The sequence below is a fragment of the Limtongia smithiae genome (genome assembly GCF_038497785.1).
Source record: "Limtongia smithiae strain NRRL Y-17922 unplaced genomic scaffold V1518scaffold_4, whole genome shotgun sequence".
NCBI classification, from domain to species: domain Eukaryota; kingdom Fungi; phylum Ascomycota; class Lipomycetes; order Lipomycetales; family Lipomycetaceae; genus Limtongia; species Limtongia smithiae.
This window is the reverse complement of record NW_027117625.1, coordinates 594,169-622,127: the sequence shown is the minus strand read 5'-3', so window position 1 is coordinate 622,127 and position 27,959 is coordinate 594,169. Positions and strand designations below refer to the sequence as shown.

The window sequence follows — 27,959 nt, the reverse complement described above, 5'->3', positions numbered from 1 at the left end:
AGTAGGACATAGGAGAAGCAGGGAAGAAACGAACGCAATAGCTGATTTGTATGAAGCTCCGAGTCCGAGGCCGACAAAGGCTCTTGTACTCGCGGAGGGGAGCGCGGGCGGAGAGTGCAAGTGACCGGTCTGGCGGGGCATGGGAAGCGCGATGACGCGGGCGGCGCTCCGCTGATCCGGGGTCCGGGTCTGCTAGTTACCGGGTCAGTAAGCGCCGCACGGGGTACGTGCGGGCGTGCGGCGGCAGGCGCAGGCGAAGACACAGAGTGCGGAGAAATGCGGAGTAGAGACGCGCCTGACCCGAGAGTGCTGCTGGACGCGGGTCAGACAAGACACCCCGCGCTCGACGGCGACGGCGCGATCATGCGAACGAAGGTCTCAACAGTGGTGCTATATATACAGGCCACCATCGCCATGCATTCGTTCCGCCTCTGCACGCACGAGACGCACTAGGCACCAACCGACTTCACTAATATGCCCGCCGCCGCTGTGCCCGACGTTGTCGGACGGCCCGCGAACGGGATCACCTTCGCGGGCCAGGACAAGCTTCAGAAGCTGCCCATACCTCCGCTCGAGGAGACCATCCAGCGGTACCTCTCTGTTGTTAAGCCCTTACTGGTGAGTTAGCTCTTGATGTATTTCTGCGGCTCTGACCGAAGACTAACAAACTGTAGTCTGCGCGCGAGTTCGAGGAGACACAGGCCGTCGCCGAGGAATTTCTCGTCAAACAAGGCCCTGACCTGCAAGCCCGTCTCAAGCAGTACTCCTCCTCCCGGTCCTCCTACATCGAGCAGTTTTGGTACGACTCGTACCTCAACTTTGACAACCCGGTGGTGCTCAACCTAAACCCGTTCTTCCTCCTCGAAGACGACCCGACGCCGTCGCGTAATAACCAGGTGAATCGCGCCGCCTCGCTCGTGATGTCGACGCTCGCCTTTGTCCGCGCACTGCGCCGCGAGGAGCTTCCACCAGATACCGTGCGCGGGAGTCCGCTATGCATGTACCAATATTCTCGCATCTTCGGCACCGCGCGCATTTCCACCGAGCACGGCTGCGTAATGCAGTCTGACTATTCGTCCAAGCACATCGTCGTGCTTGCTCGCTCGCAGTTTTACTGGTTTGACGTACTTGACGATAACTCGGACTTGATCATGACGGAGAAGGATCTGACGCAGAATTTCGAAACAATCATCAGCGACGCGCAGAACACACCAATCACGGAAGCCGCGAAAGGCGCGGTGGGTATTTTAACTGCCGAGAATCGTCGCATCTGGGCTTCATTGCGCGAACTACTCTCCCGTGAGAGCTCAGACGACGAAGACTCGTCCTCGTCGGACGAGGCGCCGGCGTCGCGGAGCAGCAAATCCAACATTAAACGCTCTCCGCGAAACCACAACCATGAATGTCTGCAGATCATCGACTCTGCGTTGTTTATTTTGTGCCTTGACTTTTCTGCCCCTGAAACTGCGTCCGATTTGGCTATGAACATGCTGTGTGGCACGAATGTCATAGAGAAGGGCGTGCAGGTCGGTACGTGCACGAACAGATGGTACGATAAACTGCAGATCATTGTTACCAAAAACGGAAGTGCTGGTATCAACTTTGAACATACCGGCGTGGACGGACATACGGTTTTGCGATTTGTGAGTGACATCTACACCGATACGATTTTGCGGTTCGCAAAGTCGATCAACGGCAAGGCACCGAGTCTCTGGGCGTCCGAGTCGCCGGATCCTTCGCAGCGTGATCCCGCGTCGTTTGGCGACGTCACGACAACACCTCACAAGCTGGAATGGACAATGATTCCGGAGCTCTCAATCGCGCTCCGGTTCGCCGAGACCAGACTTGCAGATCTGATTCACCAGAATGAGTTCGAGGTACTCGAGTTCAATCACTACGGTCAGAACTACATAAAAAACGCAGGCTTCTCGCCCGACGCTTTTGTCCAAATGGCGTTCCAGGCCGCGTACTACGCGCTGTACGGCAGTGTTGAGTGCACATATGAGCCGGCTATGACGAAATACTTCTTGCATGGCCGGACCGAGGCAATCCGTACAGTGTCGGATGAATCAGTTGCGTTTGTGCGCAAGTTCTGTGAGGACGCGCCTGCGAAGGTGAAGGTCGAGTATCTACGACGCGCGTGCGAGAAGCATGTCGCGACGACGCGGATGTGTTCAAAGGGCCTGGGTCAAGATCGTCATCTGTACGCCCTGTACTGCATGCATCAGAGGTATTACGAGGATTTGGACGCCAGTTCTGCGTCGACTGCGGAAGCAGCCGAAGCAGCATCGGATAATGGCGAAGACGAGATTCTCTCGACTTCTACGACGTCGCAGATAGGCTTCGCGAGCGGCCCTGAGATGCCGGCTATCTTTGCCGACAAGGGCTGGGACAAGTTGAACACGACCATCATTAGCACATCGAACTGCGGCAATCCTTCATTGCGTTTATTTGGTTTCGGTCCCGTGAGCCAGGACGGTTTTGGTATAGGATACATTATCAAGAACGACGCGATCTCGATCTGCGCATCGTCGAAGCATCGACAGACGCGACGATTCTTGGACACATTGAGTACGTATTTGCTTGAGATACGGAGTTTGATGCGCTCGATTGATCAGCGACGGAGTACTGGCACGACACGTGCGCGAAGCCCGGTGCGTACGCCGTCGGGACGGTATGGACGACAGGTCGACAGCAAAGTGACACTCACCGCAGGCGGAAAAAAGGCGCACCGACGCGTAAGCGAGCAATCTATCGAGGAGGAGGACGCCGGCGGCGACATGCTCGGCGGGTATGGGTATTTCGACGTGGGCGAGATGGAGATCATTCTGCGGGACAGTACAGATGCGAAGGATGGAACTACCACGCCTGGAGCAGCGGCTGCTGCTGCAGGGATGGGCGCTGCTGTAGGAGAAGGGGCAGCAGCGGTGCCGTCGTCGCTGAGCGGGATGCAGCCGTCGCATCACCGGCACCGCTACCTTGGCCCACCCGGGTATCGACGCAGCGAGGTCGGCCGCAAGTTGCGCCTCGCGGATATTTAATTGCATGTGGGGATTATATATATGTTTGTTTTTTGGGAGGACATGATAGTTATACATAAGATAATGTGAGGCATGGCGCAAGATCATAGACGGACACGGATGGACACGCAGGGCAGACGAAATTCGCGGACCGCGGTCTGCGCAGCCTGCAATGCATCGCCGGCAGCCACGGCAGAAGAGCGACGCAGCCATACAGGGAGCAGTTGTAGGAAGTTTGCGTGGTTGAGCGCTGCCCGCTCGGTGAGGGCGTCGTAGACGACGGCGGCCCTCGTGGCGAGGTGAGGCGGTAGCATGAAGAGGCGGGGCAAAAAAACGGCGCCGTAGTTTGTGTCGATAAAGCAGTTCTCGCTGAAGTAGCAGGATGAGGCAAATAGCGCGATGAGGATGAAGGAGCAGTATACGCTGTGGCGTGTGGTGGGGTTAGTGCTGATCAAAGCGGGGATGGATGCAAGATCCATGCGGCGTACCATGGTTTGTGAAGGATGAACATGGAGAGAAGGAATAGCGCGAGAAAATGTGGAGATGCGCCTGTGGTCGGCATTAACAGCACAAGAAGGAAGTGGCGAAGACAGTACATCTTGTGTGTGCGATCACCAAGGTAGGGTGGTAGTGAGTTCGCGAGCGAAAGAAAGGTGTACGAGCGGTCTGCGGCAACGGACTGAGGCAGCGGAAGAAGAGATGTTATGCGGCCTGTGCCATGTAGCTGCGCACTGGCGTAGGTGAAAGTGTCCGCAGCAGGTCCTGGCCGTGTTCGGGGGGCGGTTTGAATATGGCGACGATGACGGCGAAGTGTCTTGGCCTGTAGGTCTTGGGACATACCACGCCGCCGTAGACTTCGTGAACACGTCGCACCTGCACCTCCCTTCCCCCATACCCCTCCAGAGTGCATCGCCTATTCTTCCTCAGCCGGCCCATATCAGCCTCTCACACTATGAGCGCGGCACCTCGCACCGCTCCCGTTTCCCACGCCCCGGGTGCCACGTCCTCGCCACCCCCTTCGACCAATGCACAACCTCTCTCCCACCCCTCTGCCGGTGCGCCCGGTGGACCACCACCCGCTTCCCCGACCACGCTCGCACTCGCTTCCTTCCTCCGCCACAACGGGGCCCTCAAAATGCGGCAAGGTGTGCTCAATGGCAAGCGCGCGGACTTTTTCCGCTGCAAACGCGCGCTCCGCGCGCTGCAGTCGCCCGCGTATGTCAAGGCACAGAAGAAGAAGGGTTCGTTGTTACCCCCGATCACCACAGAGGAAGAGGCGATTGTTGCGTTTAGGGCGTTGCCTGTGTCTTCACTTGCGATTCGGGTTGAGAAGCTCACGCGCAAGTCGCTGGCGACGAAACGTGCCGCCGCGCTAGCGGCGGGCGGTCCCGCCGGCGCGGCTGCGGCGGCGAAGTTGCCCCCGGAGTCGGCGTTGTCCAAAACCAAAGGCGTTCCTACCCTCGTGTTTGTGCGCGAACAAGTCGTCGCGGCCGACGACGAGTTATACTACGTTTGGATCTGGGAGCAAGTGCAGCTGCGCATCTACCTGTACGCAGGTCTCGGCGCCGCCACGGTGTTTGCAATCGTACTCTTCCCGCTCTGGCCGCCCATCATGCGTTTAGGCGTGTGGTATCTCTCCATGGGACTGCTCGGCTTGATTGGTCTTTTCTTCGTGCTCGCCATTGTACGACTCGTGCTCTTCTGCGTGACGTACTTCGCAACGCCGCCCGGGTTGTGGATATTTCCGAACTTGTTCGCAGACGTCGGGTTCGTGGACAGCTTTATCCCCACGTACGCATGGAACGTGAAGTCAGAGAAGAAGAAGAAAAAAGGAGCGGCAGTAGGAGAGGAGAAGGTCACCGCCAGTGTGTCGGCAGTTGTCGCCGAGGACGACGAGTAATGCAAAGTGCATCTGATTTTTTGTACAATAGCATAGCGCAGTTAGACAGTTCTATTTCTCCCCTAGATAATACACCGCCCCCTCTTCCAGCGCCGTAACTACAAAAATGCAAGAGAAGCAACATTGCGCCAGAACCAAGCAAAACACAAAAACGCCTATTCACATAACCAACACAACTTAGGCTGCGCGTGTGGCGAACGGCAGCGTCGACGGAATCGGTGGTAGCGGACCGGACGGAGGTGGACCTGACGGCCCATGTGCCACGCGCAGACGACGGGGTTGACGACCAGCGTGCCTCTTCTTGTTGCTGGACGCCGTTTTAGGCGGGGAGGTTGGAGCGATGGTCGCCGTATGAGAAGAGGAGGAAGATGAGTACTCGACAGAGGGGGATGGCATATCTATGGTGGCGGAAATGTGGGTAAACGAGGAGTGCGGGGAGATGGCGAGCGTAGGAGACATGGAAGGGATGGAGCTAATGGTCGAGGTCGACACCGAGGAGTCGCTGGTGACGAGCTTCGGGAGGCCCGCGCGACTGAACGGCATGCGCAACGGCGCCTCCGAGTCGTCTGTCGGCACCGGTGTCGTTGCTTCGTCGGCATCATCAACAGCAGCTGCCGACGCCAGTAGACTCGCCGCCGCAGCGAGGTTCTCGTCGGTATCATTTGGCGACCCTGACGAGCCAGGAAATACCGTCATTGGCGACTGTGGCGTGTCGCTCTGCAGCTGCTGCCGCTGCGGCCGTGCATGGAACCACTCATGCGAGGAAGATAGTGTCATGGACTCGCGACGTGCCGGCTCATGGCGGATCGAGAACGACTTGAGAGACACGTCTAGCGAAGAAGTCGAGGAGGATGAGGAATCGGAGGATGCGGAAGATGAAAACGTGCGGGAGGAGACGGAGGACTCGGTGTTTGCGCGCACTTCCCGTGGTGCCGGAGAGGCGGGCGCAGGGGAGATCGGGGTGGCAGGAGAAGAGTCCCGCTGCTGCAGTGCTGTCGGCACAGGGAGACGGAGGAGATGGCGTTGGTGAGAGGGGGTGGGTGAGGGCGAGTGGTGGTGGTAGTGATGCGCGTGGTGGTGGTTCGAGGATGCGGATGACGAGGAGGAGGGAGGTCTAGAGACATCGGCGGAGCGCGCGCGATCAATATCTACACCGTTGCTGTCGTCGCGCAGAGTGCGGATTTGCGCGCGGGTGAGATCCATCCAGCGCATGAACTCGGAGGACGTTGAGAACACGAGAAGGATCGTCTTTGGTCGGTCGTCGCGGAGAAGAGCCAGGTGGTGGTGATGGTGGTGGTGGTGTGCGTTGGTGGTCGTGTTCGAGGACATAGATATCGTGCTCGTGCCTGCACCGCCGACAAGCGAGACGGTTGATCCTGTGTGGAAAAACTGCGACGCACGCTTGAACGGCACAGACGAGGTTCCGCACGCAGCAGCGGCGTTGAGCGCCATCTGCGGAAGCATGGTGGCCGACGACGACGCCGCCGAGCCGGCGGTACCCTGAAACGGAAGCGTGGACGTCGAGCTCCCCGGACTCGGCGCGTCGGTCGACCCAGCGCGAGCGTAGTCGTGGCCAATGCTGGCGGTGCTCTCGAATCGGCTGCGCTCGACGCGCTCGGAGATGCGCAGCACATACTGGTACCCCGGGATATCATCCGACGCATAGGCGACAGCTTCTGGCGACAGCATAACGACGTGATCCGGCATGGACGTCGCGGTGCAGTGTGCGGGGTACCGCAGCACCGCACGAGGTAGCAGAGCGAAGGGGCGCTTGGCGACCGCCGGACCGGATTTGGTGAGCGTCGCGAAGATCGAGCCGTGCGCATCGGTGTCGATGTCGTCGACCATGACGGCGAGCTTGCACGCAGAGGCGTAGCTCAGACGCTTGTAGTCAATTGCGGACGGAGGGGTGGGAAGAAGCGCGCGGTTGTGGTGGGCGAGGTGCGAGGCAGCGGACTCGGCGGTGAGGGAGAGCGAACGCGAGGGGAGGGTTGCTGTATGATGAGGAGGCGGCAGGTGTTGCGATGACGACGATGCAGCGTGTGTCGCCGCCGGTGTATGCGCCGAGCCGGTGATGGGGCTGGTGGAGGAGCGGAAGAGGCCCTTGAAGGGGAGGATGCGAGAGGCGCGCTTCGCGAAGGGTGAGCGGTGGAGGTGGAGGTCAGCGTGGTTGGGAGCAGGGAGAGGATCATCGCTGAGGCGGCGGGGAAGCTCGACTGAGGCGGGGTGGAGCCGCGGCGGGGAGGAGGAGCCGGAGGCAGAGCGCGAGAGCGCGTGCATTGCGGCGATGGGGATGATGCGGACAGTGGTGAGGATGGTGCGGAAGAGGGGGGCGAGGAAAGATATAGCAAGTCGGCGGAAGAGGGCCGCCTGGCGAAGTCGCGAAAGTCTTCCTCCGGACTCGCCGCATTGGGAAGGTCCATCCTGGGGCTAGGGTTCCTGGCGCTGCGCCGCAGCCGCGTGCAACAAAGAAGCCGACGTTGTGCCTGCGACGGCATCTCCAATCCCGGCGAAATGCCCTCGCCCATTCTGCTCGTCGCCCTCATGGGCAGAGAGGTAAGTTCTCCAGGCGGGGTGTAGTTAATTGATGGACTGACGCTGTGCAGAACAACCCGCTCTATGTGCGGGGCTTCGGCGCGGCCGCGACGCCGGTACAATCGTCGCCACCATCGGCTGCAGACCTGCGGTGTCACTTCCTCGCACATATTGCGCTGGACGTGTTTACTGCGCGACTGCCTGCGCGGAGTAGCGACTCCGACTTTGGATTGCTGTTTGTACAGGATGGCGTTGCCATGTACGGCTGGATGACGAGTACGGGGGTGAAGATCGTGCTGGGGTTCGCCAGCGGCGAGGTCGTCGGCAGCGAGATCCGGAGCGTGCGTTTGTTCAATGTTGCTTTGCTTTGGTCAATTCTAATTGCGATGTTCAGATCTTTCGGGCGATACACTACGCATACATCTCGCTGGTGTGCAACCCATTCTACACAGTCGACGACCGGCGGCAGATCGAGTCGCGCAAGTTCGACATCAACGTACGAAGGGTGGTCGACGCCTGGAATGGCACCATCCCCTCTCCCGTCCCCCCGCCAGCCACAACAACACCCGCTCCTGCGTTATCCGCAGACGCGGCGTCCTCGGTGGTCGCACCCGTCGGTGCGTCTGCGAGCTGATTGTGAAGGAAGGCCGAGCCGCACATCCCCGGCGTAGCGCACGTGACGCGGCAGAACACTAGCCCGAAGATTTGTATTATATATATTTCTATGAGTATCTACAACACGGTCATGATCTTTTCGTATATGGTGAAGATGATGCCGCCGGAGAGAACAAGACGACCGAGGCGCGGGGTGGTGCCCTTCCAGAAGGTGAGCACACCCTCTTCTCGAATGAGGCGCGAGGCGCAGTGCGCCGTGCTACGGTACTCCGTCTTGGACGCGAGCGACTGCATGCGGGTTTTGACGGTATCGAATGGCATCGTCATGTATACTGTGATGATGCCGGCGACCGCACCAACGAGGAAAGTCTGCCCGCTGGACAGCGGCTCGGATGGGTCCTGGTTGTTGTACTCCTGCACGCGTTGCTTGAGGAAGGAGTACGAGCCGAGACGGCATGATGCGTTGGCGGACTGCCGCAGAGTCACCGGCACAACGCCTTTGTAGACAGCGCCGATGCCGCCGTCCTTGATGAGCAGGTACGAGCCATGGAGGAAGCCTCGATATCGGGGGTTAGGTCGCTGCGCGTCGTCGATGAGAGCCGTCTTGATGGTCTCGAACGGAGTGAGTGCGAATACCGACTCGAGTACACCCGCGCCGAAGCCGGCGAGCACGCCACGGGAGCCAGACAGCTTGCCGTTCTCATCTGCAAGCACCTTCCTGAGCGAGTCGAAGCCGAGGAAGCGCACGGCGGCCTTAGCGGTGCAGCCAATGACCATGGTCGAGCATCCGGTGTAGAGGGTTTTGACGCCCTCGGTCTGCGCGGTGCGGTAGATGAGCACGAGCGGGTTCGAGCTGGTCTTGACGGCCGAGCGGTCGACAAGCTGCAGACGGGTTTTGGCGAACTCAAAGGGGTACTGGCATTGTTAGTGGCGGACAGACAGCAAGTAATTTTGGTCGGCCGCGTACTGTGACGGCAGCCTCCACGCCGCCGGCGACACCGCCGGCCACGAGGGACTTCCAGGGAGCGGGCTGTAGAAGGAGTGTTAGCGATGCGGAGGAGGAGAAGAGCCAACGACCGGCTAAGGTGGCAGCGGCGGAGGAGGAAGAAGACTCACGCGAAGGGGCGATGCGTCGGAAGAGGAGGATGTGGCTGCCATGTCTGTGCCGTGCGAGTGCTGTTGGTGTTGCCGTATTTGGTCGTGCGTACAGGACTGGCCGAATGAACTGGAGCGCAAACCTTCGCACTGGGGAAGCAGCAGCGCAAATCGGCGGCGTCCTTTGCTGCGGTGCTCCGCCTGTCCGCTCGGCTTTTTCCCCGCACTCGCTTTTGTTTATATTCGACGACTACGCCGGTGCTATCGCCGAATCCTGCAGCCAGGGCCGAGACGGCCGAGACGGCCTGGCCAGGCCGCGCTGCTGGATGTAGTAACACACCCCGCTGCTGTTCTTAGCGCTCGCGTGCGCGTCTTGCCGCGCGGGAGTACAGCACCCGCCGTTGACTGCGCCGCACCGGAAGGTACTCGGGAGAAGCCGGAAGGCTGCGGACCGCGCCACGGCGCCACAGGGCTTCCCCAGTTGCCGGCGTGGCTGGTGCCGCAGAGTTGCCGTGACACGAGGCCCTTGTGGTGTCAGCGGATGCGTGGCCCCGCACTTCGCCTGCCGCTCCGCGTCTTCGTCGCTTCCCCTCTCCTTTCTCTGCGCTTCTCCTCTGTCTCTGCAGCTCTCTCACGGCTCTGCTAGTCACGGCCCGCCTCTATCTGGAATCCCGCTGCCAACTGATTCCGGTTCTCCGTGGCCCCCCGACTACACCGATATCCCCCTCACTCCCGCCGCACCCCGCCTCGGCCATGCGCCCCTGCCCACCGGCCTCTCGATAGACGCCCCCAGTGGCCCTCAACCGCACTCGCTTGCTCGCCGTTGTCTCCTCCGCGCGCGCATCCATCCGCCACGCCGTTCGCTTTTTCTTCGCGCCGCCTGCATCCCCCTTGCCGCCTGACGCACGCGACCTCCCCACAGCCATGCCGCCACCGGCCCCCGCCTCCACGCCCGGCACGGTTACCACCGCGTCCGGCATCACGCTCCCCATGACGGCCGCCATGGCCCGCTCTTCTGGCATCTCCCTCCGCACAGGACGCCCCAAGCGAAAGAAAGCCTCCCGCGCGTGTTTTCACTGCCAGAAGGCCCATCTCACATGCGACGACGCGCGCCCTTGCCAACGCTGCATAAAGCGCGGCCTCTCGGCGACGTGTCAGGATGGCGTCCGCAAAAAGGCAAAGTACCTCCACGACGCGCCATCTGGCACTACTGCGACCGCCGCGGGCGGGAAAACCGTATCTGCGCCCACCACTCTCCTCGCCGCATCGTCCCAAGGCGCCTTTGCTGGCGGGCTTGGCCCTCGCACCATGTCCTCCTCCACGGCAGACCTCTCCCCCGCCACGCCATCCGCGTTCTCCGCGGTCCTTATGACTGACCCGTCCCGTCTCGATGGCAACACCGTCGATCCATCTTCCCTCTCCGCCCACGACGAGTCTCCTGACACGTCAGACGCATTCTTTGCCAGCTTCGATCTCTCCTCCTATGACTTCGGCTCGAAGACTGCTAACATGGAGTTTTCCTACCTCTCCAACATGGTGGGCACCGATTCCTCCCTCACTGCGGCAAACACTCTGCCCAGCAACACCAGCAATGTGGGCAACCTACTGGTTACTCCCCAGCAGCAGCAACAGCAGCAGCAGCAGCAGTCGTTTGACTATGGGTTTGCTGATATGACCGTGCGCGATTCGAACTGGGCCTCGCGCGGCCTTGCGTCTTTGCTCTCCGGCACCGACGCATCCCCGCAGAACAGTAACTCGCCACCCACCCCTGGTGCTGCGCTGACCCTGCACGATCCTACCGGTGCGGTGCGCGGAAGCAGCTTGTCCGGTGAGGGGCGCATTTCTCCGGGTCTCCATGCGCAGATGCAGGTGGTACCGTCAATTCAGCAGCAGCAGGCGCCTCTACAGCAGCAGCTGGTCGGACCATCGCCGACCACCTTGCCGTCGCATCTGGTTCCTACATCAACACGTCGCCGTCGCGATCCGGAGACCGTCTACGCGTCGGTCACGCAGCCATTTTCATACACTCCGGGATATCACGGTCTCATCGCCTATCTTAAGTCGCGCTTTGACCGTCCGCATCTGATGCGACTCGCACGCTGCATGGCTGCGTTCCGGCCATCGTTCATCGCGTGCACAAAGACACTCAAGGAGGAAGACCTGATCTTCATGGAGAAGTGTTTCCAGCGTACACTGCTCGAGTACGAGAAGTTTATTTCCTATTCGGGCACGCCCACCATCGTCTGGCGCCGCACCGGGCAAGTCGCTGCAGTCGGCAAGGAATTCTGTATTCTGACCGGTTGGACCAAGGACCAGCTTCTCGGCAAGCGTACCTTCGTCGTCGAGCTCATGGACGATCACTCCGTGCTCGAGTACTTCGAGGGCTTCAGCAAGCTCGCATTCGGCGACTCACGCGGTGCCACAATGATGGAGTGCACGCTGCTCTCCCCCTCCGGCAAGAAGATCCCAACCGCGTGCACGTGGACGATCAAGCGCGATGTGTTTGACATCCCCATGATGATCGTGGGCAACTTCCTTCCAATATTGAATTAATGTTATTGCGTTTTCGTGTACTGATACATTTGTGCTCGTTCCTTGATTTTTAGTTACTGGTTGGGAACTGCGTCTCCTTGTTTGGATCTTTCATTTTTCGGGAAACTTGCAAATCACGGCTATAAAAAGTTTGGGTGTACCGTTTTATATGTGTGTTTAATCCTTCAGCCTGTTGATTATGACGATGCTAATATACCCTGCGCTATTCAGCGAGTTCGGCTCGGTTATATGCTTCGGCTGTGTTGTTTGATGGGCTGCTGTCGTGGCGACGGGGATCGAATCCAGTTCAACTGGCACCTTGCTTCCTGAGGTTCACACCATCGTCAGCGCGTCGCCAACATGCGTACCGTACTGCTGATGGCGTACAGTTGCCGTGTTGAGCAGCGTGGCTTAGTACTTTTAGTACGGATCGCGTGCCCTTACCCGATGCTCGCCTGCCAGACCCTCACTAGGCTTTAGACGGCCTAGCGTGGCTGGGAGATATGTCTGCGGTAGCTATCTCGGGTAAAAAGATCCCGGCGCGGCTTCGAAGCGGCTCCGAGGCGGGACTTGCTCTGCTCGACGACGCTTCTGCTTCACGATGTGCAATGCTTTTTGCCATGGTAAAGTGTAGATTCGACGATAAAGCACTTGTAGAAGTAGGTACATGATAGTTTTGATGTTGAATGCTACGGGTTGACGGGGTGGGTAGCTGGTGGAGAAACAGTCGACGTCGCTAGTCCGCGCGTATCATCATCCAACACTTCTGCACGCACCCCAGCAGCACTTATAAAGAATCCCTTGCTCCTGTACTCCATACTTCATCTACGTATACCCGACGAATCCGCCTTTTTAGTATCCACAACAAACATGCCTACCGACTTCAGAAACCCGGCGAAGGCTGGGGAGTTCCTACCAACGCTGGAGGAAGTCATCACATCGAATGCGGGCAAGGACGTGCCCAAGGAGGCATCGTGGATGTGGGGCGCCGACGACGAGGTACACAGCTCCATGGCGGGTAGATAGCAGCAGACGACGATAATGGCAGTGGCAGATCAAACGAGAAATGCTAACGCACGCAGGTCGGTCGTCTGAACTTACTCTCCCCCGACCTCGTCGCACAGATCGCCAAAAGCGAACCCACTACCGGCCTCGTCGCCTCTCTGAACTGGGATATCACACTTCCCTTGCACCCTCCCTTTGGCCGTCCCGCGCTAAAATTCGATATCTCCGCGAACCCGCACGCGTTGATCCACGACGACACGATCATCATGAATGTGCAGTCTGGCTCACAGTTCGACGGGTTCCGCCACTTCGGGCATATTCCCATGCAGGTCATGTACAACGGGCTTACACGGGACGAGATTGTTGGGCCGAATAAGTCTACCCGGTGCGGCATGCAGGCTGCCGCGCATCACGGTATCGTCGGCCGCGGCGTGTTGATAGATTTCGCGGCCTGGGCGGAGAAGGAAGGTATTGAATTCGACCCGTTCGTGCGCTACGGGATTACGCTCGAACAGATACATGCCATTGCGGCGTGGGAAGGTGTCGAGTTCAAGTTCGGCGACATCTTGCTCATCCGCTCCGGCTGGGTCAAGAAATACAACAGCCTCCTCGCAGCCGGCCGCGTCGACGAACTCAAACAAACCGGCGCCGCCTCACCCACGGCTATCGGTATCGACCAAGGCGACGACATCAAGACGTGGTTGCATGACCAGTACTTTTCCGTCGTTGGCGGTGACCAGCCCGCGTTCGAGGCGTGGCCTGCAAAGACCACCGACTGCTTGCACGAGTACTTACTCGCCTGCTGGGGCGTGCTCATTGGCGAGTCGCTCGATCTCGAGGATTTATCTGAAAAGTGCAAGGCCGCGGGCAAGTACTCGTTCCTCTTCACCGCCGCGCCGTTCAACTCCCCCGGCGGCATCGCGACATTCGCAAACGCACTCGCTGTACTATAGATTCTCGATAGATAGATGAAGTTAATGTTGACATTTAAGACCTCCTCTCATCTCCACTACCATTACTACCCCTACAGATCAAAGTGCTTTCGTTATGCAAATCATTATCTACGCCAAACAGTGTGTCCTATGTCCCCAAACAAAATATATACAGCAACGAAAACAAAAGAAATCTAGTCTAGTAAAAATTCTAGCACCAGAACTTGTAGACGCGGTAGAAAACGTTGCGCTTCTTCAGCGCCACACGCTCCTCCTCGAGCTCCTCAATGAGCGCAGGTATGTCGATCTCACGGCGGCCGGTGACTAAGTCTGCCTCAGATGGCTTGACGAACTTGGTCTTGTATAGCACCTTCCAGAAAATGTAGAAGACAATGATAACCGGCGCGGCGAGGTACGCCTGGAAGAAGTCGTTCGCGTTGGGGGTAGAGCCGATTGGCCACACGGCTATCCAGAACTGCGCGATAAGCACGAGAACGTTGAGCAGAAGACCGATGTAGGAACCGATAACACCAGCGTGTGACTTGAATGCGAGCTCGTTGAGTGAGTGACCCTGCACCTCCCACGCGCGGCGGAAGAGGATGTGCGCGCCACAGACTGAGCCCCAGGTGAAGATCGAGGACAAGCCCGAAAGCGCGAGCAGCCAGTTAAAGATGGTGCCCTCGGCGGGGGACGCGGAGACGTATGCGAGCAGTCCGAAGACGCAGGTAATGATCACGCCGACAAGGGGACGGCCCTCCTTATCGATGTATCCCAAAATGCGGGGCGCCTGGCCCATATCAGCCAGGCACGCGAGTGTGCGCGAGCAGCCGTAGATCGACGAGTTGCCAACGGAGAGCACGGAAATCATGATGACGACGTTCATCACGGAAGGAAGACCCTTGATGCTGGCGTTGTTGATGGCGATAACGAAGGGAGACGAGGTTGCGTCGACGGAGGACGCGCCCAAAAGATGCGGGTTGTTGTACGGAACGATAAGACCAACAAGAGTAAGCGCGACGATGTAGAAGAGCGTGATACGCCAGAACACCTGCTTGACAGCGGACGGCAGCGTCTTGCGCGGGTTTGCGGTCTCGGCGGCAGCAAGACCTACGAGTTCGGTGCCAGAGAAAGCAAATGCAGCTGTGACAAAGACCGAGCAGAGACCCTTGAACCCGTTGTTAAAAGCGCCGGGATCGTGCCAGTAACGGCCGCCGAGGTAACCGCCCGTAGGCCCGCCACCGCAGACGATGACGACACCGAGAATGATGAAACCGATGACGGCGATGACCTTAATAGCAGAGAACACAAACTCGGCCTCACCGTAGCCCTTGACGCCGAAGAAGTTGATGGCGACGATGACGACCCAGAAAATCGTGATCCACACTGCGTTGTTGACGGGAACTTCCCAGTAGTTGAGCGTGATCGACGCGGCGACAAGTTCGAGCGGGAATACGACGAGCCACTGCAGTGCGTAGTTCCAGCCCATTGCAAAACCCCAGGCAGGGTCGATGAAGCGGGTAGAGTAAGCCGAGAAGGAACCAGAAACGGGAAGAACAACGGCGAGCTCGCCCAGCGCGTGGACGACGGTGTACAGCATAGCGCCAATGATGGCAAAAGCGATGAGCAACGATGCGGGACCACCATTGTTGAGTGCCTTGCCAGAGTTAACGAAAAGACCAGTACCAATAGAACCGCCAATAGCGATCATCTGCAGATGACGGCCCTTGAGACGGCGGGCAAGTGGAGACTCGGCAGTGCGTCGCGCGGCGGCCTCCATGTCGTATCCGCCAGAAGATGAGGCGCTGTCCTGGGCTTTGCGGTTGGCAAGATAGGCCTCGCTGGGACGGAAGCTGTCGACGAACTTGCCCCAGGCGGTGGTGGGCACCGGGGTGGAGTGGGAAAACACGGCGCCATCCGACTCCCGGGAGGTGGCGTCGTACGAGGGCAGGGCGTCGAGGCCGGCGGCTTCGGCTTCCTTGATGCCCTTCTCCTCGGTATTGATAGAAGACATGAGGTCGATGAGGGGGTGGTCGCTGGGGGAAAAGGTGTTGTAGGAGTAGAGCGAGGCGGAGGAGGAGGAGGAGAAGGAGGAGGCGCCTTCGTCGACGTTGTCAACGTATGCAAGAGGCGGGGAGGCGGAAGGCGAGAGGAGAGGGATGGAGGGTCCTGCATCTGAGGAGCGGCGCATGATTATTTATAAAAGGGCTGGCAGGGGCGGGGGCGCGATAGGGACGGGGCAGGCACAGTCGAGCTGGAGCGGCGATTTACCAGCGCGCCATGAGAAGCAGAGGTCTGACTACGCGCGCCGCACGCTACAACGCCCTCTCCCAGTCAGCGCAAGGTTCGTTCACCTGAAAATCTTTTTTCCGCGAAAAAACTCTCGCCGTCGTGCTCCCCCGCTTGTCTCCTGCTGTGCTCTTTAGATAGATACTGCGCCTACTGCATACTACAGCTCTTGCTCGGCACTATCTTGCAATTCTGACTACTACCGCAAAAGCTCTCAAAGACGTGTTGCATAGTAGAAGTGCATCGGCCAGACAGGGCACGGACGTGCTACACAGAGCGTAAGGTTTAGTGCGTGGCCCTTGCCCCGCTGCGGCGTCCATCTCCACCTGTTTTCGCACATTTGCTTCCGGCCTGCGGTCCGGTGTTCTTCCGCTGATCGCATGTTGAGGAGTGCGAGCGCGCTCGTCGATGTGGAGCAAGGAAACGGACTCCAGCTGGGCCTCTCTGTAAGACACAGAAAGCCAAAACTCGCGTTAGGCGATGCACACGCCGCAGCGGCGTCATGTGGCGCAACGCCACCGACGTCGCCACTCGACGCGACTCGCGACAAACTGCTTCGGCCTCTCCATCCGACCTCACGATCTGGGCTGTCGAGGCTCTCGTTGTCTTCGCGTCTCTCAGTCTTGGTGACCACTTGTGATTTTGGCATGAAACGCCGAGCGTCCCTTGTTCCCAGGCACTGCTAGTGCATGGGGACGCGGCCTGCGCTTCTTGACCCGCTGCTGTCGTGCGGCCGGAGCGCACGTCCGCGCACGCGTTATTTCTTGCCGTCTCTCGAGAAGAGCTCACCACCCCTGCAGCTTCCGAATACGCAAGCACGGCGCGCGCTGACTGCCTGTGACGCGGGGCGCGCTCGCTTGCCATGCCCACCAGACTGCTCCTGCCGTGGAGACAACAGTGAGGAGCACTGGCTGGCCCAATGACACAGGGTGCGTAGCTGTGTGCATGGCTGGGCATCACGACTCAGACGTCGGCGGCGAGCTGGTGGTGTGAGCATTGAGCAGCAGCACTGAGCAGCTCGCACATCCCCGAGCGGTGGGCAAAACCACGGTCGCCGAGCTTCGACAGCTCGCTCAGCACGGCCTAGTTTTCGCGGCCGCAGTGGCGCCTTTGCTCACGTGGCGCTGAACCCATCGACCGAGCTGCTCCGCTGCTGCTCCGCTACAACTCTCAACTCTGCTCTCACTCCGACACGGGCCCAGCAAATTTTTGTATAACCCAACAGCGCCGTGCGCGGCAGCATTCTCACGTTCTTTGTCTTCTTCTCGCTTCTGTTCGTTCCCACTCTTCTCGTCTCCGCGGCTGGCCCGTTGTCCCCCGAGGGCCCGTCCGTACGGCTCTTTCTGCTGCTTTCCCCAAAGCAGTCTTCCGCCCCTCTTCGAGTCCGCCACGTTTCGCCAGACATACTGCCTTTCAGTGAGGCATTTTACTATCTGTCGTGGTCGCGCACTCTTCGTCTAGATCCAGCCGATGCGGTATCGGCCCTCTGCTGATTGCTGTGTGTCCCCGTCCCACTTCTCGCGTCTCATTGATATCGCCTAATGAGCGGATCCGGTTGCTGTTTTGCTATCAGCTTGCATTATGCTCTTGAGTTCATCTATTCCGTACATTTGCGAGATTGCTGAATATATCGAACGACGCCAAGAGTGTAGATTGCTATCGCGACTCATGTCAAATTCGACCTACTGTCTTCCCTCCCTCTGAATGCTTCTGAGTTTTGATCTTCTTCGTGATAGCATTCCGGGAGTCCTTGGCTTTAATAATGCATTCCTGCCCATGAGGTGCGAATATATGGTCCTGTCTCAGCGCGATTATATCCTGCTGTCAGTTTCGGCTCTGCTCCGTTCTGTTCAGATGGGCGTTAATTTGTCGCAGCTCTCATACTGACTGCTTCATACGAAATTTTTACTCTATGAATATATTGAGAATATAAATGATGTAAATAGAGTATCATTTGCTGTACAAATCCTCTTGATTATCAGGCCATCTAAGAATTGCTTCAGACCATCCGCTTGTCTAGTCCCAGTCTTGAAAGCATTGTCAAGCTCCTCTCAAAGCACAGCTCACTATCACACTACTTCGAAGGAATTAGTATACTCTTAGACCTGCTACTCACCAGGTGTCCTGGTCAAGTAGCTGGTTGTAGTTGTATCTCTTAGCTCCAACTTCCGTCGGACTTGCAAGAGAAACTCATCGCAAAGCCGGCGGCGTCGCGACTCCCAGTGTGAGCCGCACTGCTTGCGGCATACAATTCTCTGCAGATTCTTTGCAGCTCCGTCGCAGAGGCACGAGTTCTTATACAGAGGCTGCACTTCTTCTCAGAACAGGCGTGTATTTACTGTTGCCGTACTTTGAGTTTGGTGGATCACTATCAGCCATGCCGCGTCGGAAGTCAAAGGACAAGAAAGCCCAGCCGCCAGCCACTACCGACGCCGAGGCTGTTGCTTCTCACCCCCCGGCCAGAGCCACGAACATCGTGGCAAACGGTAGTGGAAGCAAACGCAAGCGTCTCACTTTCTCTGAGAGTGAAGACGACGGAGATGATTTTGAGGAGATTACTTTAACTGTCAACGAGGACTACAAGAAGCGTTTTGAACACAATAAGGAGCGAGAAGAACTGCACAGATGTGAGTTTTAGTCGACTTCTGTTAATGCGCTAAAACTGACAGACACAGTACAAGAAAAGTTCAAGAAGGGCGATCTCGACGAAACCGACGAAGATTCCTCGTCGTCTGAAGATGAGGACGAAGACGCGGAGCTGCTTACCGATGACATCGACAATAGGATTCTCCAGGTAGTCGAGGCTATCCGCAAAAACGACCCTAAAATCGTCAAAAATGCTAACGTCCGCTTTTTCGACGATGTTAACAACGCCACGGAGGATTCTTCCAAGGAGAAGAAGGACAAGCCTGTGTTTCTTAAAGATTACCACCGCATGAGCTTGCTTAACCAATTGAAGGACACAGAGTATACCGAAGAGAATGCCGACTCCGAATCGAAGCTGCCATACTCGGTGCAGCTGGCGCGAGACAGAGCTGCACTTGTTAAGGAAATCCATGCTCAAGGCGATGACGAGTCCGACGACAATGGTTCAGATGAAGACGGGTTCGCTTTGAAGAAGGCAGCAAAACCACGCGAAGTTGAGGCTATCGAGCTTCCTGATCCTTCAGAAGATCCCGAGAAATTCCTCGACACCTTTATGGTCTCAAAAGCCTGGCTGCCATCCACAAAGACCTACCGGCGTCCCAACAAGTTGAGTTCCAGGGACACAGTAGGAGATATTCCCGAACTTGTCGACGAGGACAGCGACTTCGACGACAAGGCGGATGAGTTTGAGACAAAGTACAATTTCAGATTCGAGGCTGGCGAGGAGGCTGCGGAGATTGTGTCTTACGGCCGTGAGGTTGTTAACGCGCATTCCGTTAGACGAGACGAAGAGACCGGGCGTCAGCGCGCGAGGCGACTCGAGAAAGAAGCTAAAGCAAAAGCAAAGGAACAGCGTGAAGCCGACAGAAATCGGTTAAAGCAGCTGAAGATCAAGGAAGTCACAGATAAGCTGGAGCGGATTCGCAGTATTGCTGGATTACGAGCCGACGATAATCTGGATTTTACTCCTGATGATCTCGATGAAGATTTCGAGGAGGCAGATTGGGACAAGAAGATGGAGAAGGTGTTTGGCAACACTTTCTACGACAAGAAGGATAAAAAGCCAGAGTGGGATGATGACATTGATATTAACGACATCGTTCCCGGTTACGCCGAGGAAGAGCAGCAATCTACAGAGAGGCTCTCAAGGCGGCAACAGAAGAAGCAGAAGACAAAGGACAAAGCGTTGAAGAAGAGTGAAGACAATAAACTCAAGGCCAAGATTGAGGAGTTTGTCGAGCGTGACGTGTTGCCGTTTGAAGACGATCTTGTTACAGCACCAGCACAGCAGTTCCGTTACCGAGAAGTGTCGCCGGACTCTTTCAACATGGAGCCAACTGATATCCTTCTGGCTGATGACGCCCAGCTTAACCAGTACATTGGTCTGAAGAAGTTTGCGGTCTACCGCGAGCCCGAGAAGAAGGACAAGGATCGCAAGCGGTTTGCAAAAAAGAAGAGGCTGAGGCAGTGGCGACAAGAGGTGTTTGGGTCTAAAGCCGCGCCAGAGTGGAAATAAGAGCATGGATGTACCAGTCCCATATGACGGTGTGCATATTGCATTGTCGATATATAAATTTTTGTACTACCGCTCTAATTCGTTTACTAATCTCTAGCAAGTTTAAGTATTGTTTGGGGTCTGGAAGTATGAAGTTCGCCGTATCTGATTCAGAGTCTTTCGTGCCATCTTTCTCACAGATGCAAACCGCTTAGTATTCTGTGGTACTGTGGAAACCCGATTTTTATCTGGCAACAGTAGATCTTCTTCTGTGAAATCTTCACCGGCGTAGTCTTCTGAAACGATATCATGGCTCTTATCGTGGTCTCTCTCCACAGCGTTGTCTTCAACAGCGACCAATGCCTCATTACCATCGCGGTGTTCGGTATCAGAATCAGTCGCTCCGTGTTCAGAATCAGGATAATGTGCAAGATCAGGATCGGCTTCAGAATCAACAGCATAATCACTGTCGTCGTCGTCATCGTGATTATCGCTCTCCTTTTCGTCATTCTCAACACTTGCATCTTCGCCAGCTTCCACATCCTCAGTCGAGACAAACCGCGACCACGATTGTGAAGCAAGGTCGATTAGGCGCTTCTTGTCATATGCAGTCTGCTGCTTGTTGATATCCTCCAGCATATCGGTGTCGTGAGTACGCAAATACTTCATGATCACCTTCAGTACGCCTGCAGTGTCGTGATCCCACACGTGTTTGTAAAGAACTGCACGTTTAACTCGAGCCCATATTTCTAACGTCTGCGACGCTGCTGTGAACTGTTGTTGCCATGCGCTAGATTCTTGACGCAGCTCATTAGTATCTCGGATCATCAAACAGTGCCTTGCAAGCGTAAAACAACCCCTAAAATCTTCCAATTCTAGCTCTAAGGCCGGGTCAAGCATACCAGACGCGGCATATCGTTCCCGCACTTCCGCTGCAAGAGACTGATCAACTCGTTTCAAATCGACAAGAGAACACAGTTGCAAGAGCAAGCGGAGCTCCAGCGAACGGTGATAAAACGTCCAATCAGATACATTGTCAAGATTTATCGCTGCCGTGAGCGGGACTAGAATATCAGTTGGCAGGGAAGAAGCTGGCGTGAACGGCGACCGAGGAATATCAATCTGCAGGCCAGGACTGCGACTTCGTGTCAGCGGCAACGAAGAAGAGGGAAGTGTAAACATTGTCAGCGGAGAACAGAAATGAGAATCGCAAGATTTTAACTGGGTATCTAAGAAGAAGTACAACAGAAATTCCAGAACAGACCAAAGACCCTGGCAAATCGATTCAGACCGCGCAGATGGTCTTGGTAAACAAGGGTCGCAGCGCTTACAGGGGTAACTGTAGAATTGAGGGGTTTGAGGCGATACGCGCGATGAGCGGCGCTCTCTTCGCGTCATCGGTTCGCAGGTAAACAACGGGTGCGACCTCAGCCTGCTTGTCTTCTCCTCTGGTTCTCGCTATTCTCTCTGCAACCTATACGCTCAAACATCAGTACTCTTGCAACAGATTTTTTGATTTCCGTCCACCTGCGAATTCGTATTTGTGCTGTTGTTGCGGGGTGATGTTTACAACGACGCCGCTCGCTCAGAAGAAATCCTCGCGACGCCAGCCACACCGTCTTATCCCGCCTAATCTACCCTCTGTTCCGCCAGGCAAACAGTCACAGTCGAAGGGCAGCAGCTCTTATCAACCACCAGTACTGCGGGTATGTTATACACTGTGTATTGTGCTACATTCGTCTGAATCTAACGATGGTGTGGGTTCTAGGATACGATTGTTGTCATGCCGGAAACTAGACGCAGATCTTCGCGGACTCCGGACCGCGCTCTGTCGGAGAGCAGTCGTGTATACAGTACACGGTCTGTCACACGGCGCAGCAAACTTGGGCCGTTATCGGAGAACGACGAAAACAGCGTCTACGGGCGAAGTTCAAGTATCCAGCCGCCTTCCAGAGGTGTGTATGGAGCTAGTGTGTCTTGTCAGAAAGTAAATTTGGCTGACTCTTCTTATAGCCGACGCACAATCAGTAGCAGGAAGTGTTCGCTCTACTCGATCAAAATCTACAAATAACGACTCTACATCCAGCATTTCAGGTGATCCAACACAGCATGTACTGCAGTCATCAATGGAGTTTCCGCCAAACTATAGTTTCGCGGAGGAAGACATCGCGTTTCAGCATATTGGCGCGAATTCTTCGATATTGAATATTCTACCTCGCAGCCCGCTTGCTCCGGATCACAATAACGAAGACCTCGACGACGACGAAGTTGAAGATGGAAATGCCGTCGAAACGTCACGGTTTGTCTTCTTTGTGCGAAGACTATTTGTTAATATTTTTGGCGATATGGCTTCTAAGGTGGTATATGTTGTTGGTATACTGCTGGTTGGATTGTTACTTGCGAGCTTTGTTGCGAATTTCCGCCATTCGACGCGAACGTATACCGTGGTTCCTCAATCGAGCGACGAAGTCATCTCTCGACTAATGGAGCTCGAGTCCAAGATGTCAACACTGTCTGCCAATTCTCAGGACTTGCAGAAAATTTATGGACAGTATATGAAGAATGAGGATGCGCGACTTGGCGGAATTCGTGACAGGATGCGCGTGTTGTCCAACGAGCACCTAGAATTATATAACAACTTACGATCAGATGCTGCTTCGTCCGCCAGGCAGGCTAAGGAATCGTTTAGCGAGCTTAGTGCTGCGTTCCGAGATTTTCAGGTACGGCATGACGACACGAGGGCTACACTTGCGGGAGTTTTGGAGCGGGTCGCCAGTATAGATAAGACGTCGAAGACAGAGTTGAACGATATACATGCTCAAGTAAGCAAGCTACAGAAGATGATGACTGGCGCACACGATGCCATGGAAAAATTACAAGATAATCTGAGGAGTATGAACGACCAGGTTTTAAGGCATGATGGCAGGCTTGGATCGTTGGAGATGCGGGTTGATTCGATTGATGTGAAGCTTTTGCAGGTTGTTGCAACCGCACAAAGCGATGCATTGGACCTCATTAACTCAATATTGCCGGAGAGAGTCGCTGTCCGACTGGAAGATGATGGAACTATTGCTATTGCGCCGGAGTTCTGGGTGTATCTCAAGGCGGCATTCCCATCGAAAGTTGAGATGGAGGAGACGAAGAGTGGATTACAGTCCGTGTTCAAGACGCTGAAATCGTGGACCACAAAACAGGAAGAGAAACCTACGGTGCCTTCCACGGACGCACCAGTGGTAACATGGGACGAATTTCTTGTACGCAACGAGGAACATTTGCGGACGTATGTTGACGCGCACATTCTTGGATACTATGATCAATTAAGCGACGGAAGCAGTTTTGTCTCGAAAGACTATTTTATGGAGTTGTTGCGGAGCGAGATGATGCACGTCACGGACGATTTTGTCCAGAGACTACATAACACAGAGGCCGAGCTTGAGCAGTTGTTGTCGACGACTGTGAATGATGCTGTGAAGGCGAGCATGCCGCGACATAGCATCAGCGCACCAGCTGGCAACGGAGTGAATTTTACACAAAGTGCAGTTGACAGCTTAATTGACGAAGCCCTGCTCCGAATCCGGCACGGCGTTGAGACCAAGATCGACTTTGCCGACATCCAACTCGGTGCGCGCCCGAACCCGTTCACAACCTCTGCGACGTACGATCCGTACACGAGTGTCACATCGTTCCAGCACATGTTTAGCAACATGATCGGATATGGCAACCAGCGGCAGAGCGCGGACGCGTTGCAGACTGATATCACACTCGGCAGTTGTTGGCCGTTTGCGGGACAGGTCGGCACGCTAGGAGTGCGGTTGTCGGAGTGGGTCTACATTGACGAGGTTGCAATAAATCATATACCAAAGGATACGGCGCGGGATATTACGACGGCGCCTAAGGAGATTGAGGTGTGGGTTGAAGTGAACGACGAGGATGATCGGCATGACTTGCGGGAAGCGGCTGCGCGCTCCGTCATCAGCCCGTCGCGACATATTGACGTCTCTGGATCTGGCGGCAATAGAATCGAAGTGAAGTCAACAGGAGATGGCGTGGATGAGCCTGAGCAGTTATCGCGCACGTCGCCAAACTACGTCCGTGTCGGCAGATTTACATACGACATCAACGGCCCGTTCCATCTACAAACATTCAAGTTCACGCGTCCCGTGGGGCGTCTACTGAAAACTAAAATTCCGATCGTCAACGTTGCATTCAAGGTCACACAAAATTGGGGATCTTCGGATTTCACTTGCTTGTACAAGGTGATGGTGCATGGCCAAGCCATGGACGTAAGGGACAACTCTCGCAACGAAAACAGCGTGTACGAGGATAACAGTGCCGTAGCGTCGTTGCTTAGCGGGCTGGGCGTGGACAAAGGATTAGGCGAGGATGTTCCGTTTTAAGAAGTAGCTTGTTATGGCCAAGTAAGAGGCGAATGGGTAAAGAGAAGCGTTGCCCAACGCTGATGTATTTGATTGCATGACTATGTATTATATCGTGGCTGTAACTTTAGGGTATTTTCTTTGTTTGTGGCGAGCGGTTGTGCGCAACTTGGTGTCTTGAATGGATTTTAGAGGCGAAAGTGGTGCTGAGCACCATGCGAGAGGCAGACCTGAGAGTAATAGGTATGGCGGTGTGGGCTTGATAACGCGTGACGAGTACAAACCCCAGTTTTGAAGTACTGCTGACAGCGTGTGCCGTCATCTCAAGCGGTGCCTTCTCAGCAGTTCCACACACCCAGCACAGCGGCACTGGACCACTCTTTCCTGCTCAATCGCCTTCGATCCCCAAAAGAGGAGACAACATGGACCACTCTCAAGAACGGTGGGGGCGTCCGCGATCGGATGTGTACGGTCCGTACCAGTACGCGATCCACAACGCCGGCGCGGGCAGCGGTCCGTCGACCGCGACTCAACAGCCGATCATCACAGGTACCAGTGTGATTGCGATCAAGTTTGATAACGGTGTCATACTTGCTGCTGATAATTTGGGTGTGTGGTGAGATGGCGTTTGATTATGAGAGATATGTGCGCTGACCGTGATGAACAGCGTCGTACGGTTCGTTGGCGCGGTTCACCGATCAGGAGCGGTTGATCAAGGTCGGTAAGGAGACCGTTGTCGGGATGAGTGGGGACGTGTCGGATATGCAATACATCGAGATGATGCTGGAGCGACTAATGCACGTTATATTTGTTGTTTGTTCTATCTCGCTCCCTTGCTAACACCATGCAGAATCGAGGACGACTACGCACAAGACGGTCACAACCTTCGCGCCCCTCACATCTACGAGTACCTCTCGCGCGTGATGTATGCCCGCCGAAGCAAAGTTGACCCGCTCTGGAACGCAATACTTGTAGCCGGCAAGAAAGACGACGGCTCGCCTTTCCTCGCCTACGTCGACTTGCTCGGCGTCACCTACTCCTCCCCCTCTCTCGCGACCGGTTTCGGCGCATACCTCGCTGTTCCTTTACTCCGCCAGCTCGTCTCCGATGAGGGCGACGAGAAGTCCGTCACTGAGGCCGAGGCCCGCGCAAAGATCGAGCAGTGCATGAAGGTCCTATTCTACCGCGACGCGCGGAGTCTGGACAAGTACACCATCGCGACGACGTACCTCGACGGCGAGGTCAAGATCGAAAAGGACCAGAGATGTCAAGACATGAGCTGGCGGTTTGCCGAGCACATTCGCGGCTACGGCACGCAGAAGGTGTAGTGGGTTGTACAGTAGGCATTCCATGGTTTGCGTGTTTTTAGTTCTTCAATGCAAGCATTCTCGTTTATCCCGATGATTTGTCAAAGAACACAAAGTAACTTAACTACAAACTAATTTACTTTTCGTCGTGACACGTCGACTCGACGCAGTGTTGAGTGGCCTTTGTAAATACACAAAATTCAAAAAAAGAAGACATATATCAACAAAACACGAGACGTTCGTAGTGATGACATGACAAATCATGTGTTTGGCAATATCAAGGTCCATAAAAGTAAGCAGTGCAACAAAGAAAACACGAAGGGAGCAACGAAGATAGTTAAACACAAGAGTAAAAGATACTGCAACTCGGCTCCGCGGATGACAAGAGACTCCCGATCGCCAGTCGGCGGCCGAAAAAGCAGCTTGAGACGATTAGATGGAGCACGCAAACATAAACAAGTAAAATGACATAAATTGCTACTAATAACAAAAAGTTTAGAAGATAAAAAAAATAAAAGCAGAAGGTGAATAATGACTGTAACTATATAAGGCCGTGATCACGGGGGGGATTCATGCACATGCACAGCAGCTTATGTTCGCTTTCGGAGGTTCGTGGCCAACCACTCCAGACCTGGCTAGAGTTAGTATACGCAATAACAAAGCCAGATAAAAGAATATAAATACCCTCGTAAAGACCATCACCGCTGGTGGCGCAGGTGGCCTGGATGTACCAAGCTCTGTTTCTAAGGGAGTGAAGGCCGAGCTTCTCTGTGATTTCAGAGGCATTCATGGCGTTGGGAAGATCCTGCTTGTTGGCGAAGACCAAAAGGAGAGCATCCCGGAGTTCGTCCTCGTTGAGCATTCGCTGCAGCTCCTCGCGAGCCTCGGAAATACGCTCTCGGTCATTACTGTCGACGACGAAAATTATACCCTGTGTGTTCTGGAAGTAATGGCGCCAGAGCGGACGGATCTTGTCCTGTCCACCGACATCCCAGACGGTGAATGAGATGTTCTTATATTCGACGGTCTCAACGTTGAAACCGATTGTGGGGATGGTGGTGACGATTTCACCGAGCTTGAGTTTGTACAGAATGGTGCTGTCAAGCGGCGTTAGTGGGGCTCAGATAATGACACACGGCAAAAAGAGAACTTACGTCTTGCCTAAAAAGTGAACGCAGCCGCAGCGCAGAGCGCGCGACGTTCGATGTCAGCAAGCGCATTTTTAAAAAAAGATGCCACGCGATGCAAGAAGCGGCACGGTCCGTCGCGTCTAGCGGTATGTATCACGTGCAGACATTATTATCATCAATGCCACTTGGCAAATTGCGACAATGTACAGTACGCAAAGCCGCGACGATCGGGGAAGAAGCGACGTTCGGTGTGAATTGATGGGGGATGGATGGATTGGTGTGTTTGTGTGGCTTGGCTGACGGAGGATGGCCGCGTGCTACTTCTTCGCGTACGTGGCGGCGAATCAACAAAGAGGGAACTCACCAGCAGCATCGAGACCGACCATCAATATTCTCATCTCCTGTAAAGGGGTAGAAAGTAAGCAATTGAGCGTTACAATGATGAATGGTGTCCGATGGAGCATACCTTGCGGCCGAAAAGGCCTTGCAGAAGCTTGGAGATTGACAGACCCATGGCGAGCTTATGAACGGAGTACTATATATAACCTGAATGATCGCGAACGCGCCCGGGAGGAGCGCAAGCGCAGAAGATGTTAGCGGCGGATGGAGAAAAACGCGACGGATGGCGCCGGCCAGGAGGAAGAGATGGATTGCGTCGAAGAATGGGTGGTAGGGTGCAGAAGTGGTAACCGTGGACGGAAGCACACGGCCCACCGGCGCGCCGCCACTACGACGCGCGTGCGGCGTCTGCACAAATGCATCAAATGGAGATAGATGGGTGGGAGACCTACACGAAGCACGCGGCGAAGAGGGAGAAGAGCGCGAGGGCGGCGCGGTGGAGGGACGAGGGGGGGGGCGAAGAAGGGCGAGGAACGAAGGGCGGGAGAGGAGGCGAGGCGGGAAGGGGCGCTCAGTCGCTGCTGCTCGCTGCAGCGACGCAGCAACAAATTCCGCGCCCCTGCGCCACAGCCGCCGTGCCCACACCTCCGCCGCCGCCGTTAGAGCCATGCGCACAGCACAGCACGCTTTGAGTGCGTGCGCCACAGCCACACTGCGGAGCTCCCGGCACGCCTGCGCACATCACA

At 55.9% G+C, this 27,959-nt stretch overlaps 15 protein-coding genes across 15 annotated transcripts; 8 read left to right on the top strand and 7 right to left on the bottom strand.

The window, feature by feature from the left end:
* Positions 1 to 318: 318 nt before the first annotated feature.
* V1518DRAFT_414993 (uncharacterized protein) lies at positions 319 to 3,126 on the top strand. Its single transcript, XM_066903705.1, has 2 exons — positions 319 to 618; positions 675 to 3,126. The coding sequence occupies exons 1-2, from the start codon at positions 475 to 477 to the stop codon at positions 3,039 to 3,041; spliced, it is 2,511 nt and encodes an 836-aa protein (XP_066760289.1). The 5' UTR covers positions 319 to 474; the 3' UTR covers positions 3,042 to 3,126.
* Positions 3,027 to 3,967, bottom strand: V1518DRAFT_414990 (uncharacterized protein). Its single transcript, XM_066903704.1, has 2 exons — positions 3,509 to 3,967; positions 3,027 to 3,443 (listed from the first exon to the last, which is right to left on the bottom strand). The coding sequence occupies exons 1-2, from the start codon at positions 3,928 to 3,930 to the stop codon at positions 3,125 to 3,127; spliced, it is 741 nt and encodes a 246-aa protein (XP_066760288.1). The 5' UTR covers positions 3,931 to 3,967; the 3' UTR covers positions 3,027 to 3,124.
* Positions 3,756 to 5,014, top strand: V1518DRAFT_414989 (translocation protein Sec62-domain-containing protein). The gene has a single exon (XM_066903703.1). It carries the CDS (start codon positions 3,973 to 3,975, stop codon positions 4,918 to 4,920), a length of 948 nt encoding a protein of 315 aa, XP_066760287.1. The 5' UTR covers positions 3,756 to 3,972; the 3' UTR covers positions 4,921 to 5,014.
* V1518DRAFT_414988 (uncharacterized protein) lies at positions 4,943 to 7,269 on the bottom strand. Its single transcript, XM_066903702.1, has one exon. The coding sequence runs from the start codon at positions 7,198 to 7,200 to the stop codon at positions 5,098 to 5,100; it is 2,103 nt and encodes a 700-aa protein (XP_066760286.1). The 5' UTR covers positions 7,201 to 7,269; the 3' UTR covers positions 4,943 to 5,097.
* Positions 7,270 to 7,415: 146 nt separating this feature from the next.
* Positions 7,416 to 8,214, top strand: V1518DRAFT_414986 (Sedlin, N-terminal conserved region-domain-containing protein). The gene is made up of 3 exons (XM_066903701.1): positions 7,416 to 7,476; positions 7,527 to 7,796; positions 7,850 to 8,214. The coding sequence occupies exons 1-3, from the start codon at positions 7,435 to 7,437 to the stop codon at positions 8,087 to 8,089; spliced, it is 552 nt and encodes a 183-aa protein (XP_066760285.1). The 5' UTR covers positions 7,416 to 7,434; the 3' UTR covers positions 8,090 to 8,214.
* V1518DRAFT_414984 (mitochondrial carrier domain-containing protein) lies at positions 8,151 to 9,519 on the bottom strand. The gene is made up of 3 exons (XM_066903700.1): positions 9,187 to 9,519; positions 9,038 to 9,100; positions 8,151 to 8,985 (listed from the first exon to the last, which is right to left on the bottom strand). Exons 1-3 carry the CDS (start codon positions 9,226 to 9,228, stop codon positions 8,188 to 8,190), a joined length of 903 nt encoding a protein of 300 aa, XP_066760284.1. The 5' UTR covers positions 9,229 to 9,519; the 3' UTR covers positions 8,151 to 8,187.
* A 570-nt stretch (positions 9,520 to 10,089) lies between these two features.
* On the top strand, positions 10,090 to 11,718 carry V1518DRAFT_404969 (uncharacterized protein; the record flags this gene model as incomplete). The annotated part of the gene is made up of 1 exon (XM_066901907.1): positions 10,090 to 11,718. The coding sequence occupies one exon, from the start codon at positions 10,090 to 10,092 to the stop codon at positions 11,716 to 11,718; it is 1,629 nt and encodes a 542-aa protein (XP_066760283.1).
* A 742-nt stretch (positions 11,719 to 12,460) lies between these two features.
* V1518DRAFT_414979 (uncharacterized protein) lies at positions 12,461 to 13,712 on the top strand. Its single transcript, XM_066903699.1, has 2 exons — positions 12,461 to 12,696; positions 12,780 to 13,712. The coding sequence occupies exons 1-2, from the start codon at positions 12,568 to 12,570 to the stop codon at positions 13,653 to 13,655; spliced, it is 1,005 nt and encodes a 334-aa protein (XP_066760282.1). The 5' UTR covers positions 12,461 to 12,567; the 3' UTR covers positions 13,656 to 13,712.
* Positions 13,594 to 15,888, bottom strand: V1518DRAFT_414977 (amino acid permease-domain-containing protein). Its single transcript, XM_066903698.1, has one exon. The coding sequence runs from the start codon at positions 15,820 to 15,822 to the stop codon at positions 13,846 to 13,848; it is 1,977 nt and encodes a 658-aa protein (XP_066760281.1). The 5' UTR covers positions 15,823 to 15,888; the 3' UTR covers positions 13,594 to 13,845.
* A 127-nt stretch (positions 15,889 to 16,015) lies between these two features.
* V1518DRAFT_414976 (uncharacterized protein) lies at positions 16,016 to 17,075 on the bottom strand. The gene has a single exon (XM_066903697.1). It carries the CDS (start codon positions 16,875 to 16,877, stop codon positions 16,206 to 16,208), a length of 672 nt encoding a protein of 223 aa, XP_066760280.1. The 5' UTR covers positions 16,878 to 17,075; the 3' UTR covers positions 16,016 to 16,205.
* Positions 17,076 to 18,052: 977 nt separating this feature from the next.
* Positions 18,053 to 20,169, top strand: V1518DRAFT_234536 (KRI1-like family C-terminal-domain-containing protein). Its single transcript, XM_066900958.1, has 2 exons — positions 18,053 to 18,547; positions 18,596 to 20,169. The coding sequence occupies exons 1-2, from the start codon at positions 18,298 to 18,300 to the stop codon at positions 20,080 to 20,082; spliced, it is 1,737 nt and encodes a 578-aa protein (XP_066760279.1). The 5' UTR covers positions 18,053 to 18,297; the 3' UTR covers positions 20,083 to 20,169.
* On the bottom strand, positions 20,108 to 21,354 carry V1518DRAFT_414973 (uncharacterized protein). Its single transcript, XM_066903696.1, has one exon. It carries the CDS (start codon positions 21,241 to 21,243, stop codon positions 20,185 to 20,187), a length of 1,059 nt encoding a protein of 352 aa, XP_066760278.1. The 5' UTR covers positions 21,244 to 21,354; the 3' UTR covers positions 20,108 to 20,184.
* Positions 21,306 to 24,741, top strand: V1518DRAFT_414972 (uncharacterized protein). The gene is made up of 3 exons (XM_066903695.1): positions 21,306 to 21,767; positions 21,830 to 22,016; positions 22,075 to 24,741. The coding sequence occupies exons 1-3, from the start codon at positions 21,624 to 21,626 to the stop codon at positions 24,456 to 24,458; spliced, it is 2,715 nt and encodes a 904-aa protein (XP_066760277.1). The 5' UTR covers positions 21,306 to 21,623; the 3' UTR covers positions 24,459 to 24,741.
* Positions 24,742 to 25,904, top strand: V1518DRAFT_414968 (nucleophile aminohydrolase). The gene is made up of 3 exons (XM_066903694.1): positions 24,742 to 25,046; positions 25,105 to 25,234; positions 25,288 to 25,904. The coding sequence occupies exons 1-3, from the start codon at positions 24,860 to 24,862 to the stop codon at positions 25,763 to 25,765; spliced, it is 795 nt and encodes a 264-aa protein (XP_066760276.1). The 5' UTR covers positions 24,742 to 24,859; the 3' UTR covers positions 25,766 to 25,904.
* Positions 25,792 to 27,762, bottom strand: V1518DRAFT_414965 (ADP-ribosylation factor). Its single transcript, XM_066903693.1, has 5 exons — positions 27,666 to 27,762; positions 27,341 to 27,409; positions 27,239 to 27,275; positions 26,899 to 26,905; positions 25,792 to 26,841 (listed from the first exon to the last, which is right to left on the bottom strand). The coding sequence occupies exons 2-5, from the start codon at positions 27,386 to 27,388 to the stop codon at positions 26,286 to 26,288; spliced, it is 648 nt and encodes a 215-aa protein (XP_066760275.1). The 5' UTR covers positions 27,389 to 27,409; positions 27,666 to 27,762; the 3' UTR covers positions 25,792 to 26,285.
* Between the last annotated feature and the right edge of the window lie 197 nt (positions 27,763 to 27,959).

What these genes read in the sequence shown, in the direction of transcription:
- V1518DRAFT_414993 (XM_066903705.1), top strand. Translation starts at nt 475, where the DNA reads ATGCCCGCCGCCGCTGTGCCCGACGTTGTCGGACGGCCCGCGAACGGG. An exon ending in CTGTTGTTAAGCCCTTACTG is followed by an intron (nt 619 to 674) that starts GTGAGTTAGCTC and finishes AACAAACTGTAG; the next exon opens with TCTGCGCGCGAGTTCGAGGA.
- V1518DRAFT_414990 (XM_066903704.1), bottom strand. Translation starts at nt 3,930, where the DNA reads ATGCACTCTGGAGGGGTATGGGGGAAGGGAGGTGCAGGTGCGACGTGT. An exon ending in TTCATCCTTCACAAACCATG is followed by an intron (nt 3,444 to 3,508) that starts GTACGCCGCATG and finishes CACACGCCACAG; the next exon opens with CGTATACTGCTCCTTCATCC.
- V1518DRAFT_414989 (XM_066903703.1), top strand. Translation starts at nt 3,973, where the DNA reads ATGAGCGCGGCACCTCGCACCGCTCCCGTTTCCCACGCCCCGGGTGCC.
- V1518DRAFT_414988 (XM_066903702.1), bottom strand. Translation starts at nt 7,200, where the DNA reads ATGCACGCGCTCTCGCGCTCTGCCTCCGGCTCCTCCTCCCCGCCGCGG.
- V1518DRAFT_414986 (XM_066903701.1), top strand. Translation starts at nt 7,435, where the DNA reads ATGCCCTCGCCCATTCTGCTCGTCGCCCTCATGGGCAGAGAG. An exon ending in TCGCCCTCATGGGCAGAGAG is followed by an intron (nt 7,477 to 7,526) that starts GTAAGTTCTCCA and finishes GACGCTGTGCAG; the next exon opens with AACAACCCGCTCTATGTGCG. An exon ending in TCGGCAGCGAGATCCGGAGC is followed by an intron (nt 7,797 to 7,849) that starts GTGCGTTTGTTC and finishes TGCGATGTTCAG; the next exon opens with ATCTTTCGGGCGATACACTA.
- V1518DRAFT_414984 (XM_066903700.1), bottom strand. Translation starts at nt 9,228, where the DNA reads ATGGCAGCCACATCCTCCTCTTCCGACGCATCGCCCCTTCGC. An exon ending in CCGACGCATCGCCCCTTCGC is followed by an intron (nt 9,101 to 9,186) that starts GTGAGTCTTCTT and finishes CTCCTTCTACAG; the next exon opens with CCCGCTCCCTGGAAGTCCCT. An exon ending in GCGTGGAGGCTGCCGTCACA is followed by an intron (nt 8,986 to 9,037) that starts GTACGCGGCCGA and finishes TAACAATGCCAG; the next exon opens with TACCCCTTTGAGTTCGCCAA.
- V1518DRAFT_414979 (XM_066903699.1), top strand. Translation starts at nt 12,568, where the DNA reads ATGCCTACCGACTTCAGAAACCCGGCGAAGGCTGGGGAGTTCCTACCA. An exon ending in TGTGGGGCGCCGACGACGAG is followed by an intron (nt 12,697 to 12,779) that starts GTACACAGCTCC and finishes TAACGCACGCAG; the next exon opens with GTCGGTCGTCTGAACTTACT.
- V1518DRAFT_414977 (XM_066903698.1), bottom strand. Translation starts at nt 15,822, where the DNA reads ATGCGCCGCTCCTCAGATGCAGGACCCTCCATCCCTCTCCTCTCGCCT.
- V1518DRAFT_414976 (XM_066903697.1), bottom strand. Translation starts at nt 16,877, where the DNA reads ATGCCCAGCCATGCACACAGCTACGCACCCTGTGTCATTGGGCCAGCC.
- V1518DRAFT_234536 (XM_066900958.1), top strand. Translation starts at nt 18,298, where the DNA reads ATGCCGCGTCGGAAGTCAAAGGACAAGAAAGCCCAGCCGCCAGCCACT. An exon ending in GCGAGAAGAACTGCACAGAT is followed by an intron (nt 18,548 to 18,595) that starts GTGAGTTTTAGT and finishes TGACAGACACAG; the next exon opens with TACAAGAAAAGTTCAAGAAG.
- V1518DRAFT_414973 (XM_066903696.1), bottom strand. Translation starts at nt 21,243, where the DNA reads ATGTTTACACTTCCCTCTTCTTCGTTGCCGCTGACACGAAGTCGCAGT.
- V1518DRAFT_414972 (XM_066903695.1), top strand. Translation starts at nt 21,624, where the DNA reads ATGTTTACAACGACGCCGCTCGCTCAGAAGAAATCCTCGCGACGCCAG. An exon ending in ATCAACCACCAGTACTGCGG is followed by an intron (nt 21,768 to 21,829) that starts GTATGTTATACA and finishes TGTGGGTTCTAG; the next exon opens with GATACGATTGTTGTCATGCC. An exon ending in TATCCAGCCGCCTTCCAGAG is followed by an intron (nt 22,017 to 22,074) that starts GTGTGTATGGAG and finishes CTCTTCTTATAG; the next exon opens with CCGACGCACAATCAGTAGCA.
- V1518DRAFT_414968 (XM_066903694.1), top strand. Translation starts at nt 24,860, where the DNA reads ATGGACCACTCTCAAGAACGGTGGGGGCGTCCGCGATCGGATGTGTAC. An exon ending in ACTTGCTGCTGATAATTTGG is followed by an intron (nt 25,047 to 25,104) that starts GTGTGTGGTGAG and finishes CGTGATGAACAG; the next exon opens with CGTCGTACGGTTCGTTGGCG. An exon ending in ATGATGCTGGAGCGACTAAT is followed by an intron (nt 25,235 to 25,287) that starts GCACGTTATATT and finishes AACACCATGCAG; the next exon opens with AATCGAGGACGACTACGCAC.
- V1518DRAFT_414965 (XM_066903693.1), bottom strand. Translation starts at nt 27,388, where the DNA reads ATGGGTCTGTCAATCTCCAAGCTTCTGCAAGGCCTTTTCGGCCGCAAG. An exon ending in AAGGCCTTTTCGGCCGCAAG is followed by an intron (nt 27,276 to 27,340) that starts GTATGCTCCATC and finishes ACCCCTTTACAG; the next exon opens with GAGATGAGAATATTGATGGT.